The sequence below is a fragment of the Sinocyclocheilus grahami genome, unplaced genomic scaffold (genome assembly GCF_001515645.1).
Source record: "Sinocyclocheilus grahami isolate Dianchi unplaced genomic scaffold, SAMN03320097.WGS_v1.1 scaffold232.1, whole genome shotgun sequence".
Classification (NCBI taxonomy): domain Eukaryota; kingdom Metazoa; phylum Chordata; class Actinopteri; order Cypriniformes; family Cyprinidae; genus Sinocyclocheilus; species Sinocyclocheilus grahami.
In genome coordinates, this window is record NW_015505411.1 from 285,288 (window position 1) to 297,775 (window position 12,488).

At 39.0% G+C, this 12,488-nt stretch overlaps 1 protein-coding gene across 2 annotated transcripts in view; it reads left to right on the top strand.

Annotated features, from left to right (window-relative positions):
• LOC107597439 (sec1 family domain-containing protein 2-like) overlaps positions 1–12,488 on the top strand; it is a 146,609-nt gene that overhangs the window by 18,938 nt on the left and 115,183 nt on the right. For both annotated transcript variants that reach the window (XM_016288496.1, XM_016288495.1), the window contains exon 4: positions 7,977–8,104. In XM_016288496.1, the coding sequence (XP_016143982.1) occupies positions 7,977–8,104 (128 nt within the window). The remainder of the gene's footprint in view (positions 1–7,976; positions 8,105–12,488) is intronic.

The following is a 12,488-nucleotide window of genomic DNA, read 5'->3' on the forward strand; positions in this document are numbered from 1 at the left end:
CCGGCCAAGGAGGCCGTCTATGAACTTCCTGCTCGTTCTGTCCCGGCCAAGGAGGCCATCTATGAACTCTCTGCTCGTCCTGTTCTGGCCAAGGAGGCCGTCAGTGAACGATCTGCTCGTCCTGTTCCGGCCAAGGAGGCCATCAGTGAACGATCTGCTCGTCCTGTTCCGGCCAAGGAGGCCACCTATGAACTCTCTGTCTGTCTTGTTTTTTCCAAGGAGGCTGTCAGTGAACGATCTGCTCGTCCTGTTCCGGCCAAGGAGGCCGTCTGGGAATCCTCATCCTGTCCTGTCACGGTTATGGAGGCCGTTTGTGAACTTTTGTCTTGTCCCGACCCAGCCAGGGAGGCTGCCCCTGAACGCTCAGTCTTGTCTATCAACCCCAATGTTCTGTCTGTGTTGTCTGTCTCTGCTCTCTCATTGTTACAGTCTCTGTCTGCTGATCGGTGACCTACGCTAGCCCTGTGACTATTCTTGTGTTTTGCCCGCCATATACCTGTTTGCCAGTGTTTTGACCCTGCCTGTTTACCACGTCTCTTAAATAAAGCCTGCAGATGGATCCACATGTCTCACGTCTTGTCAGCCCCATTACAATCTGAAAGCTGAATAAATAAGCTTTCCATTGATATTTGGTTTGTTATGATAGGGCAATATTTGGCCGAGATGCAACTATTTGAAAATCTGGAATCTGAGGGTGCAAAAAATCAAAATATTGAGACAATCGCCTTTAAAGTTGTCCAAATAAAGTCCTTAGCAATGCATATTACTAATAAAAAATTAAGTTTTGATATATTTACGGTAGTAAATTTACAAAATATCTTCATGGAACATGATCTTTACTTAATATCCTAATGATTTTTGGCATAAAAGAAAACTCGATCATTTTGACCCATACAATGTATTTTTGGCTATTGCTACAAATATACCCCAGCGACGTAAAACAGGGTCCAGGGTCACAAATGTCAGACTGAAATTTTACCAGTCCAGTTTTTGTGATGTTGGACTAACAGTTCTGAATAATGTAATTATAGCTCAGCTTCGTCCAGCATGTATACATTTTAATCAGTCTACAGTTGGTCCCTGCTTTGTGCACCACTTTTCAAAAGACAGAGATGGCACACAGTGTATTTAAACCTTTAAATATTCAATATGGCATTGTCTAATGTATACGTGAAAAGACAGATGAAGACTGTAGTTTGAGTACAAAAACCTGCAGTAGCTTGATTAAAACTGGGCATGTAAACATACTTCTTGCTAGATTACATTATGAGGGGTTTTCTAAAGAACTGCAGAATAAAATGTTTTTGAACAGGTTCTTTTGGCTTTTAGTTGAATAGTAGCCTTTATTTTTAAGCCTGTTAAGTGTTTTTTAAGCTTTTTTTATTTTTTAGCTATTTGCTAGGATGTCTGGGGTGTTTGCTTACAGGCCAAAATCAATAGAGCAAACTTATTGTGTTCAAGTCTCTTTGATAATCATGCCCTTTTTTTGCCTTTTTTTTATCACCCACCAGGTGTAAATTATAAGTCTAATCCTTAAAAATAGAAAATAGCATACCTCAAAGCCCTGCACTATATTTGAGCTATCATTCATGTCTGCAGCACAAACGGTACAGGGTGAGTTACATGCTAAACTTTAAAAGGATATTTTACCCTCTACGTTAGCAGAACTTCAAAAACACATCTTTACATGCATTTTACTGTATGCATAGATATTTCATCTGAAATTAACACTAGTGTCAATAAAACAGCAGCAATCTTCATTCGTTTTCATACAAATTTTGATTATGGGGCAAATGATTGATTATTATTGAAGACTTTTGCGTGGATCCTTGCACAATACTATGACCTCAAAATACATTTTGACATTTATGTTACATAACCAGCACTATATGTATGATTTTTCTGGTTTAGTAAACATGCTTGATAACTCACCTGGTGCAGCAATATACTTGTGATATGCAGCACTCTGGTATACATCCAATAAAACATAAGTTACAATAAAAGAGATCAGACTTGTAGAACTAAGCAAAAATGGCACAGGCAAATTTGTCCACTGAGCCTGGGTTGCTTTTTTCTTATGTAGAACACACATTATTTTGAACAGAAGTCTGTTCAGCCTATAACCCTAGTGAGTGAGCAATACTAATAGGGATGTTTGCCTTAGCAAACACCACTAATAATAATAGTTCTGACTGGGTTTTTGTGTCTCAGCCCTGCAGTGCTGATATTGGCATTGTTCTTGTCAGTTCGGGTGAACGTAATTGGCTACTTTGTGTCATTCTAGCCCAGCTATATCTATAGGCTCTGAAAAATATTTATGAATGGTTTTATTTTAAGATCCTACTTGTGGGCTGTCTGGCTAATTTTGCCCTCTTTATTGTATGGTGTTTCCCTTTGTAATTGTAGGCTCTGTTCCAGGGTCGCTGGATTTAGTGTTGTTATGGGTGGTCATTTCAGGCGGCCGTCTTGAGCGCGACAGGCGCGGGCTGCTGATAGGAGACTTCCTCTTCCTTGCCTGTGTGAACCCCGACTTTTAATAACAGTCTGGTTGTACACTGTGCCTATTCAGGTCTGACTGGAGAAACTACCAGATCTCTCTGTGTTTTTAGTGTGGTTGTGGGAGAAATCTGAGTATCTTTGTAATGAAAGCCATGTCTGGTGTTTTGGTAGGTTGGGTTTGAAATACTTCACGAAAGACATGAATTTATGTTCTTCGAAATAGTAGTATATGCAGTCTGCAATGGATTGTGCTGTGTGTGAAGTTTTGGTTAAATAAGATTTCAGGACTTCACATTTGGTTAGCTAAAGGAGGTCTGTTTTTCACGCTCTGCTCTACTGCAACATCAACCAACCTGTCTAACTTCTCTATTTCCCGCTCCAGTAATACAAATAGACAATAGCAATTGGCCAAGAATCTGTTTTTGGACTGGATGATTGTGTGTATGTGTGTGGTCAGGTGTGTTCCAGTCAGGCTGGTGTAATAGGTTGTTCTTGGCACTGCAGTAGAGTGGGGTTGCTTTGATTTTGTGTGTGTGTGGGACACTTCAACTATGCCCTTGCTTATGTAAGGGTATTTGACACAACCTCCATACTTCTACCCTATGTTTTACTACCATCTAACCAACTGTGCGCCTTGTCCAGCCAGCATTAAACCTGTATGTTGTACTAGAGCTGCTCAGGATATCACCATGAAAGTGGTAGTGTGTGTGTGGAGGGGGGAGAAATGGACCACACGGCACTGTGAGAAAACAACACTAGAGAGAAGACACATATATCACACACTATTTCACTGGCGGCTAAAAAGACTGACTTTGTCATTTGTCACATTTGTCATGCTTAGCATTGAGTACTTGAGTCTTTGTTGACAGATCATATTGTTTACTCTCGCTTTAGCCCCTGCTATTTCCCTCCCACTAGTTTCCTGTCTCTGACAGGTGGATTGTTAAATCAGAATATGGTGTCTGGCACACTTCAGGCCCACACATGACTATGACTTATAGAAATTTCTGTATAGCTTTTGCAACATGTTTAAAAATGTAGAGCTTTTTTTCTGTATCTCATCTCAACCTGTCTCTTCTCATCTCATTTAATTTTATCTTGTCTCATCTCACCTCTGCTTGTCTCACTTCATATCCCACATCATCTCCTTCTCACCCCACCACTCATCTCAGTTTGTGTCTCCTCGTCTTGTCTCTCCTCTTCTTATTTCTTCTCATCTCAGTTTGTGCCTCCTCATATTTTTTCTCCTCTCTTCTCCTCTTCTCTGCTCCTGTTGTCACATTTTGTCTCTTCTCTCCTCTTCATTTTGTCTCTTCTCTTCTCTTCTCATCTTGGTTTGTCTCCTCATCTTTTTTCTCAGCTCTTCTCCTCTTCTCTGCGACTGTTGTCTCATTTTGTCTCTTCTCTCCTCTTCATTTTGTCTCTTCTCTTCTCTTCTCTTCTCTTCTCTTCTGTTCTCTTCTTAGTGTGTAAAGGTTAGTGTCTGCTCTCTGGAATTTATCTTTTGCTCAGGGAGTCTCACATGAAACAAAATGATTTGTCTTTTTTAGATTATGTAACAGGATGTTGCTTTTATGTGTGTTGCGTTTTTATCTTAAATATTTGATCAGAATGATGCTTATCTTTATGGAGGGAGATGATAGCCACTAAAATGTCTGTCAAATTAATTGAACCATTCAACACACCAGTCAAAGAGTGAATATAGTTACTCTTTACATTTATGTACAGGTGCATCTCAATAAATTAGAATGTCGTGGAAAAGTTCATTTATTTCAGTAATTCAATATCTTTTTGTTACATTCAAATTTTAGGGTCAGGAAGTTATAAGAGGTTTATAAGAAATGGATACTTTTTTCAGCAAGGATGCATTCAACCTGGACTGTGTGCGTGCTCTTGTTGTTTCTCTGATGATGAATCAAGGGTTCTGCTTGCTTTTGTTTCTTATTTTAGTTTTGTTTATTTCTCTCAGAGTGCTGTTACAGATTGAATTTTGCGCACGGAAAATGCACACACCTCTCCAGTGCCAGTTCTCTGCCAGGTCTCCTTGTGTGCGCAAGCATATGTGTGCATAGTGTCATTAGTCCTGGAAGTGGGCGTAATTGAAGAATAACTGACCTGGATTGAATGCTGCTAACGAGTGGGGGTTGTTTGTTTCCTGTTGTTGATAAACACAGACTTAATCACTGTCTACTAAATCAATCTGTCGGTCACAACGATTATGGCATAATAACATCACATCTGTGTAAAACTGCGGGTGTAACACTGGCTCCGTATTGTTTTGGGATTTTATTTAAAGTGCATGTTACATTACGACACACCCGAAACATTATTGAGAAATGGCATCTAATTATTGCTAATCACATTTTGGTACCATTTTGGATGCAATTTAGTCTGTGCATGTATAAAGACCGATTTTAAGGCATTCAGGCACACTTAGTCATTTGAAGTCCATTCTTAAGTGCTCAGTCATGTGTTTCCAGGAACCCTGAACTTCCCCTACCACACACACATATACACACTGGACAGCACAAATAGGTTGTGGTGGGAATGGGTAATAAATATTTTGTCTTTGCAGACCAACAGTGCCCTCCATAGGTTAGAGTACTAATGTAGCACAAACGCTCCTATACAAACTCACTGAACCCCCTTGTTAGGACATCGAGCCTGGGGAACACTGCAGGAGAGGAGTGGAGTAAAGAAGGGGGGAGGTTTTGGGGTAAATTGGAACCATGTTGCCCCTCCAAACATTCCAAGCGGACCCCTCGTCTTCCTGGAATACACGCCGAGTCGACATACACATGCACACAGAGAGGGTCCAGTCTTAACTCTGGCATGTAAACTACGCCGACTATGTGTGCATCTGTTTGCAACATGCAAAGTCAGTTCAGCATCATTGCGCTGGACACAGTACCTACCCACATGCATATAACATACTTGACCGGGTTTTAAAGATTTGTACTTGCCGAACATCTACTGGGCCATTAAAGATCTCTTTAAGATGCCAGTATATACTACCACTCAAAACCTAGTCATTCGTATGCTATTTTCCACATCCAAACTATGAATTTACACAACATTGAAGTATGGGAATTGTGTATATTGACCAGAAAATGTCAAAACTGTCTTATAGTTTGGCTTTTGAAGCACTTGTTGGACATTTGTTGACTGCTTTTCCTTCACTTGCCAGTGCAATTCATGAGTTTGTTTTCTTATTTTATTATATATATATAAAACTCATTTAATATTTTATTTTATTTGCTTAAACTAATTTTAAGCATTTAAGCATGAGATTCAGAAGGAAAGGTTTTTAAGATCATGGGAAACATAAATTCACTCAAGTGTGTTTTGACTTTTAACTGGTAGTGTACACCTTCATTATATTCACGCCTGTTGTTTTAGGTTACTTTTGTGGTGCCTAATCTAGTGTAATCTTAAAACACAATGGGCTCAGCGTTCCTTGCTTTTACAGTTGTATTGAATGCTTTTTTTCTGCTTTCGCAAGAATTGGCAAGGAAGTGTGACCAGCCCATCATGTGATCTTATTTTTCTCCAATTTTCCATCTTTTTTTGGTCACATTTCACATATCCAGATTACTGAGCCAGTTTGCGTTCTTTCGTTATCTGCCATGTTTTTATGCTGACCCTCCACTCGTAATTCCCGACACAAGTCTACGCTTTAGAACAACAAGCCCCATGTTTATTATGTAGGCTTTTGTCCACCTCATTTTTGTTCCCCCTCTTTTTTGTCTCATTTTTGGAGTAATGGAATCAGGCCTCTCTCTAGCACTGCCAAAACTCTGTCTGGAACACATTACAGCTAAGATCCAACACATGGCAACTGTTAGAGAGAGCGAGAGAAATAGACAGAAGGAGAGAGGAAAAGCAAAAAGAGCAAAAGAAAAACAGAGCAGGTTTAACATTTGGTTTCAGTGTCAGTAAAACACCCCCACCCTCCGTTGCTCACCCTCATGTGTCTCCCCTCTTCCTCGTTCAGATTTTTTGTCCTTTGTTTCGTGTCCTACACCCTCACTTTCTCAGTCTTTTACCCTTCTTCTTCTCCTCTTGTCCTTTCCCCAAAATTCTGCTCATTTACATGATGTGTTTCTCAGGCTGTCCACCCCCCGCAATTTCATTTTATTCTGTCAATTCTCTCATCAAGAGTTTGTGTGAAGTTTCCACTACTTGATTCATATGACAAGCAGCATATAAGCCGGAACACACACGCACACACAATCCAGCAGATGATTAAAGACAGGAAGAGGAGGAGCCAGTGATGAAGAACAGAATGATGATGCCTCATTAGCACATGTCAGAAGAGGAGATCATTTAAGAAATCCTTGCTGAAAAATGATTGTACAGTTACTTAAGATAGAGCAGTTTATTACTGATGGATGGGTAGGAGATTGAAAATGATAAATAGTCAACTGAGCAAGACAGAAAGACTAAGGACATGTTCTTGCGTCAATCTACACTGTTTTTTAATTGTTGTTCTATGTAAACACGTGCTTAATAGATGTCTTTGGCTGTTGTGATGCGATTGCTTCTTGGGTGCCACATTTTTAAGATGCCATGTCAAGTTAAAAGTAGTTCAACTTTTACTCATGGGTCTCGAGACCCCCTTCATTCTGTTTCATTATGTTGTATAGCTGTTTTAGAGTGCAATAATGTGTCCTGTCACTGTGTGAATGGTCTTCATCACGTACAGCCAAAATAGCTTGTACAGTGGTTAAAGATCTGCATGCTAACCAAAAGGCTACCAAACCACAAAAAATTCCTCAGCTGCACCTTTTTGATGTAAAATATGTTCTTAACAACACGTTCGCGTGTTCACAATTCTCTGATTCATGGTTAATGGTCACATGCCGGTAAATACATTAAATACTTAATCTTTTTTATTTTAGTTTTATGTTGCTCGGCTTTATTTATTTTCATTTTTATTAATATTTATTTTCATTCTACATGATAATGAAATTTTAATTCATTGTTCGCTTTTCATCAGCTTCAACCCCACGGGGTTCGCGGAAACCCTGCCCTAGAGCAAAAAACTTAATCCAGGTTAATCCACGGTCATTTGATGGAAAATAAAGATTCAATTTGTGGATTTTTTAAATGTTTTATCAGTGAATGAAACTCTGTTGGAGTAACTTTTAATTACACATCCTTCGACACATTCATTGTTTTGTTTTTTTTGTATTAAGTTTTATTTTGTTTTACATTTAGTTGAAATGTTTTGATATTCTTAGCTCTTTGTCATCCAGGATAGAGAATCTCTGTTGTGAAAGATGATCTTCTTTGGGCAACCCTCTTTTGGTCAACTCTTTTGCAGCTCTTTTGCAACATGAGTGTTATGTATAACACATTATTAACGTCTGATTTAAATGTTTTTATTTTGTTGTTCTAAAGTCGTTTCTCTTCTAGCTCTTGCATTTATGGGTTATGTGAGAGTGAACCCTTATTACCTGGCCTGTTTTCCACAGATCTGCCAATGCACGGTTGCTATGGGAGACCATGCTGGTTGCTAAGCAAAAGGAGGCAGTGATGGAAGTGAGGAGGCAACTGGTCGAGGCAGCCAGCAAAGAGAACCTGCCGATCAAAATGAGTTTAGGTAAGGCCACGCCCACATTTAAAGTTGATAGGCATACACATACTACATGAGACATTGAGGAACTGTTCCCTACCGACATTAAAAACACTCAGAGCACCACAGTATTATTGACTCCGAAAGAGTTGGAATCCACCTGTGTGATGCTACAGAATACTGTGTATCAAGACAAAGGTGTATATATTCAAAAACTTTTTCTAAAGATTTTACATCAATAGCTGTGACAAACATAGTGAACAACAGAGAGAGAGAGATTCACTGTTAAAGACAGAAAAAGAAGAAAAGGAAAAATAATGAGACGGGGCCAGTGAGATTCAGTGGTTTCTAGTCAAAGACCCACAGCACCTCCTTCAGACTGCAAGCAGTACTACAGATGGGCAGAACACACATGTGGTCACTGAAATATGAACCTCATGTTGGGATCACATGCTCACACACACATGTTCTAGAGATGCTCTGCTGTTCATAAGCAAGAGTCTGAAATGAGGGGTAAAAATACTCACAGGCATGTAAGACATTCACAGAGCTCTTAAATACATACAGACACAATAACTATAATCAGCGGGAATAGTGTGTTAGAGTTGAAGAGTAGAGTAAGACTTCAGTGGAAAAACTAAAGGTTTGTTTGTCTGTTTCTGCAGTGGTTGTTTTAGTTTAGCTGGACAGTTTTATCTTGACCATTTTTATTTTTAACATTTTTAGTCTAACAGTTTTAGTTTTACTGATTTTCTACAGTTTTAGTTAGTTTAGTTCAACAATTTTAGTGTTAAAGTTTTTCAGCAGATTTGTTGTAATCGAGCACTTTTATAGCTGACTTAGTTTTACAGTTTTCAACAATTTTAGTTAGTTTAGTTTAACAATTTTGGTGTAACATTCATCAGTTAAAGTTAGTATAGTTCAACAATATAGTGAAAGTGTTTAGTGTACAGTAACAACTTTTCTTTTTTTTTTTAGTTAGTTTAGTTCAGCAGTTTAGTCCAACAGTTGTTTTCCACCATATTTGATTTAGTTTAGATCAACAGTTTTAGTTATAAATTTTTATCCTACCAATTTTAGTTAGTTTAGTGCAGCAGTATTAGTGCAACAGCTTTCAACCAGTTTTGGTTTAGTTTAATATTTTTAGTATAGTTTAGTGCAACATTTTAACAGTTTTCATTTGTCAACCAGCATGCAATTAGTTGAATCTGAACATCTAGCAAAAGCATACACACCCTAAATAACGGGACAGTTCATTGGACTGTAACCTCTAAACTTACTCACACACTCATTGCAGGTCATCTCAGTTATGTTCTTAAATATGCAAACAAGACCAACCCTTTTTGCTGTTTCTGTGTGTTTGTTTGCTAATTTAACTGTCAAATCCTATAAAGCAAGTGCCCTTCTGGTTAATGTGACAACATGCACATCTGTCAATGTGTGTTTGTTTAGGAGAGTAAGAGAATAATATGATGCCAGAGGGTTTGTATTGCTAATACAGGGCTGTTCTTCTAAAGCACACTCACTCTTACAGTACAGAAACTTCAGCCAATCTTTCTCACTGGATCAGTTATTTCCTGATCTTCAAGCCAACAGAACTTTTACAGTGCCAGAACAATCATACTGCGTATCAAACAGAACAAGTTGCACACACACATACACACACACTGTATTTTTCTTTGCAATGCAGTCACAGCTGTTATAGATTTTGTTTTGCTTCATCTTGTAGCATCAGATGCATTATTCTGATGGGCTGTCATAAAATATGAGTATGTGCTCTGGTGGTCTTCATTTTTGCGTGTAGGGGAAGTTAGGTGGTCTTCTTTCTGCTGTGTGAATGTGAGTTTCCTTGTCTGCATGTACATACTCTGGGCCATTGCTTCCCTGTGTGTGTTTATGCATGTTCAGCCCTTGTTTCATGGTCATGTGATGGTTAGTGCTCCGTGTCTCTCTTATTTCTCTTCCAGCTTTTGGTCTGCTTGGAACTCACTCTCTCTCTCCTTTTTCCTGGTGAAGCTGTGCCCGACGAATTATGCTGAGTGATTCTTGGGTATTTTGTTAGAGCTTTCTAAAGCTGACTCAATCTATAATAGCCCTTTTCAGTCTTTGGATATTTCTGTAACAAAATCCATTTTCTCAGCATTATTTTGTGAACTGGCAAAATCCGACTCATCTTTCTAGACAGTGCCACCATTTTCCCAAACCCAACCACCCAAGGAATGTGGCCATAGACATCAGAGGACTACATTTCCCCTTATTCATTGCATACAAATGAGTTGGTGAAGTGTTCATTATTGAGAAAAAGGCTTTATGGGGTTAGTGGTTCTGCCTTTTTGGAGTAGCTCGACTGTCTTTTCGTTTTGCCAGTTGTCAAACAGTTGTCAAACAGTTTTCATATGCATCTGCTCTCTGCCCAAAAGAGATTTTTAGCCAATTGGTTTGCAGTAGTTGGACAAGGTTATAGACCCATAAACTAAACCATCTCCAGACTTGCACATCCAGATTTTACTGCAGTTTTGCAGGTCAGTTGTCCTCCTCAACCCCAACTGGAGTTTGACTTTTATCTGCAAGAATGTAGTCTGGTGTCCATGTCCTAATTCTACTCCCTGATGCCTTACTAACATTTGTGGTTTCATTGCTTTCTCGTTTTAAATAAAATATGCAGAAAGTGTTTCTCAAGAGACATGGCTACAAAATACCAGTGAATGGTATGTTTGTGAAATTTGGGCTGTAATGGGGTTGGAATCATCTTGTGAATCTGTCACCTTAAGAAAATGACCTTCATGGGGAACCACATGACTCTGTACTCAGCCCGCCAATGATTCAGTCTCAATCTTCTATCGCGTAACCGCCCTCTGGATGTCTGCCTGATTGTTACTGTTGGATGCGTGTCTTGTTCTAGTCATTTTTAAGCCAACTTTCATTCTGTTTGTGCTCTTTCTGTCTCTTTTGTGTGTGTATGTGCATTTGGCTGGACTAAAGCAAACATTGGCTGCATTGATGCACAAGATATACTCCCACATCTGGTGCTGGTTCATAGCATCAACATAGCGATGTGGCTCTATGAGTTCATGTGAACCCCTCACCCTCACCCTCAGACTTTCTGCATCCCTCAGACCTCCTCAATGCCTTAAAATGCTCCCCGCCTCCATCCACCCCTTATTTTCGTGCATTTTAATCTTTCATCTTCAGAAATTTAAGCATGAATTATAATATGATGTAATTGTACAGAAATTGTACAGTTGTTTATAATTTTTTTGTATTGGATCAAGCAAATTAGATGTGGAATTTTTTTTTTATTTAAAAGCAAAGTTATGTTTATCAGCTAAAAGGGTAACCAATTGGTTTAGGAGGCCAATATGGAGTAAAGTGCTGGACTACATGAAATCCCTTTCTTTCCCTTTCACCATCTCTTCCTGTCTTTGCAAGCCCCTTTAGGGAACTCCAGGGTCAGTGAGGATGTGTTTCTGTGTTGTAGTGTTCTTGGCTGAAACATGCCAATGTAATAAATGAGCTTAGTAGAGTCTGACCATGTACAAACACTTTGAGTGAGAGAAACATCAGCCTAAATCACACATACTTATATTTTTGGCTTGTATCTCATACATGAGGTTACCAAGCAGTGTGCCCTTTAGGTCCATCATTCTTCCAAACACTCAGTCTCAACACACATGGAGGAACTGAAGCTTGCGTGTTGTGGTTTAAAATGACCACTATGTGGTTTGGTGGTGCATTTGAACACACTGCTGTTCAAATGCACCACCAAACCATGCAGTGGTCATTTTATGAAGATAAAAATTCTCTCCCCTACCTCCCACAGTGTACCTGTTTATGTAGTATTCTGTTTAAGTAAAACTCACTAAACTCTTACTTTGAATAGCATTGGGAAGATCAAACCGTTCTAGTGTATCAGTTCATTTGAACTGGTTCAAAAGAACGATTCACTGATTTTATTTTATATTTAATTTAATTTAGTTTTTGAAGTATTTACTCCCAGAGTAAAAAGTTCCCAGAGTTTCTCCGGAGGCATTTTGTGCTTTAGTTGTGAATCAGTTTGAGAAAATCATGAAAATGACCTGTTTCAAAAGAATGATTCCTTCACAATTTGGGCATCCCTATATACTCATTGAAGTTTCACATAGTTAAACATGGTTTTACTTAGTACTACATAATGCGCATACATTCACAAATAAACTTGTACACGTACGTTGAGATATGTTGAGTTACTTCTTAGTAATAATACTATGGTTAGCTGTAGTGTCAAGCATTTGGGAGTTTATAACACATTGAATAGACTGTTCTGCAGGATGACTTGTGTGTTTACACTCCTTTACCACAGTGTGTGTGTGTGTGTGTGTGTGTGTGTGTGTGTGTGTGTGTGTGTGTGTGTGTGTGTGTGTGTGTGTATCCT